Below are 2,466 nucleotides of genomic sequence, written 5' to 3' on the forward strand. Positions count from 1 at the left end.
CTTGGCTGAGTCAATTCCCACAAAAATGAGGGAAAAAACTTCGGGCAGCACCTCCCTTGCTTGGACACCACCGGAGAGTAGGTGAAGCTCAGCTCTCTATCAATGTGCTGGACTGCTCGGGCTGGAGGAAGAAGAAAGTCTCTGTCTCGGGATATAGTGGGGGATGAGTTTTTATCCCGGTTAAAAACTCCAACCGAGACAAAAGGAAACACCTTTTGTCCCGGTTGGAAGTTAGTCCCGGTTGGAGGATCCAACCGGGATAAAGGGGACACCCTTTTATCCCCTTTATCCCGGTTGGAGGTACCAACCGGGATAAAAGGGTCCCGCCACCGACGCCCCCCCCTAGCCGTTGCAACCGGGACTAAAGGGGGGCCTTTAGTCCCGGTTGCAATTACCAACCGGGACTAATGCTCCCCTCCAAATTCCCGCTCCCCCGCGCACCCCCTTTTGTCCCGGGCCACTTTTAAACCGGGATAAAAGGGGTGGATCGAAAGTCACTTCTCTACTAGTGGTTCGTCTCTTTCAGCGACAGGTACTCCTCCATCACCAGGTCCTTCTCCTGCGCCACAGAATTTAAGCTTTTTAACTGTCAGTTAGTCACACGTAGCTGGCGTCAGATCTGGTTTACCTTTTTTATGGTCTCGTTCTCTGATGACAGGTCTGCAACTTTCCGTGCGAGCTCATCTCGAATCGCCTAAAAATCAATTATTTATTACAAAGGAAAGTGTCTTACTGACTTGTGCAGAAAATTGGAGCCTCGAGCCTGTTTGTACTAGTTGCACAACAGAAGCAGTAGAGCATGTACTAGAGAAATCACCTGCCGGCGAAGGATGGTTTGCCTCGCCGACTCCCGGTTGGCGAGCACCCGCCGCAGCCGCTTCGCCTCCTTCTCGGCCTGGAATTATTGCACCCGGCCAGCCAACTCTAGGTGAGGCAGCAGCTCAGGGCTGGCAACCACGCGACCCCACTTGTTAATTGAGCTAGCCAATTACCTCTGTGAGCGTGTGCCGGGGCCTGGGGCCGTGCGTACCCGTCGCGGCGGCGGGGGCGGGCGCCAGCTGCCGCGATGGGCGGCCGGCGCTGGATCCGCTGGAGCAGGAGGAGGACTGGATCCCGACCATGCCCAACTGGAGGCTCAGCCTCGTGCTGGCCATCTCCTCGTCGTCGGTCATGGCCTCCTCGGCGGCGGCCGTTCGCAGCTGCTGCACAGCCGGCCGCGCCGCCTTGGCCTGCGCGACGCTGCTGCCGGCCATGTCGGCGAGCGCGAGGGCCGCGCCGAGCTCGACGTCGGGCGTGATGCCCCGCCGGCATTGCCGCTGGCCGCCGCTGTGCTGCTGCTGGTCGTCGGACATGGGGATGGTGGCGGGGATCGGCGGGCGGTGGGTGGCGGGTGCCAGTCGATTACGGCGGCGGGGGGGGTCGAGCGAGCTCAGATATACCCCGCGGCGCGCGGCGTCTGGCCCGTGGCGCGGCGCCACGTATCGGCGCCACAGGACGTGACTGGTGCGGGGACACGTGGAGGGAGGGGACACGTGGGCTGGCTCCCCGTGCGCGCATGCAGGCAGGGAGCAGGCGGCCCAGCGAGCGCCTCGCGGCCCGAGAAGGATGGGGCTCGCGCGCGGTGGGCCAGCAGTGTCAGAGAGGATCCCGCGGGCGCGCGGTGGGGGTGGTGATGCGCCCGCGAGGGGGGTACGCGTGGGCTGGCCTCCTACTCTCCCAGCGGCGGTGGTGTGGGCCCGGGCCCGCGTGGGCGCCCAGGTGCCAGCGCCTCTCAAGTGGACCGGTCGGTCCCGGAACTGGAAGACAGCCAGCCGAGCTCTGGTTCTGGACTTGCATTCTGGCTCGGCCACCACCGCGCCGTAGGTCTGAGCTAACCCAGGAGTGAGTGAGTCGGTCCAGGCACGCGTCAGGGCGGGTCAAGCCTGATGGGCGCGCTGCGAGTTTGCGTGGGGACGGCTACTTCGCCTACGGCTCAAGGTGTCACCGAAGTGACACGTCGCCGGCTCTGTGACGTGCAGCCGGTCGTCGGCCAGAGCAACGGTCACGACACACGAGGGCGCAAGAGCAACGGAGGATGTTGTTTCCTTTGCTCTTCTTTTATTTACAAGCGTGAAATATATTTGGAGACAAGTGGTCGAAGGGGAGGCAGATAGTAATAGGGATTGAAAAAATTCGATAGACAATTTTTTTTCGAGTAGCGATAGACATTTTTTAATGCTTTTGCTGCTAGTTATACACTGCCAACCTCCATTTCGCAATAGTTGCCAACTTAGGGCCTGTTTGGCAACCATGTGTTAAAGTTTAACACCTGTCACATCGGATGTTTGGATGCTAATTAGGAGTATTAAACATAGGCTAATTACAAAACTAATTGCACAGATGGAGTATAATTCACGAGACGAATCTATTAAACCTAATTAGTCCATGATTTGACAATGTGGTGCTACAGTAACCAATTGCTAATGA

General features: G+C 58.9%; 1 protein-coding gene across 1 annotated transcript; it reads right to left on the reverse strand.

Annotated features, from left to right (window-relative positions):
* Positions 1–431: 431 nt before the first annotated feature.
* On the reverse strand, positions 432–1,352 carry LOC101757132 (G-box-binding factor 1). Its single transcript, XM_004978274.2, has 4 exons — positions 993–1,352; positions 818–895; positions 629–694; positions 432–559 (listed from the first exon to the last, which is right to left on the reverse strand). Exons 1-4 carry the CDS (start codon positions 1,350–1,352, stop codon positions 506–508), a joined length of 558 nt encoding a protein of 185 aa, XP_004978331.1. The 3' UTR covers positions 432–505.
* Between the last annotated feature and the right edge of the window lie 1,114 nt (positions 1,353–2,466).

This window comes from Setaria italica, chromosome VII (assembly GCF_000263155.2).
Source record: "Setaria italica strain Yugu1 chromosome VII, Setaria_italica_v2.0, whole genome shotgun sequence".
NCBI classification, from domain to species: domain Eukaryota; kingdom Viridiplantae; phylum Streptophyta; class Magnoliopsida; order Poales; family Poaceae; genus Setaria; species Setaria italica.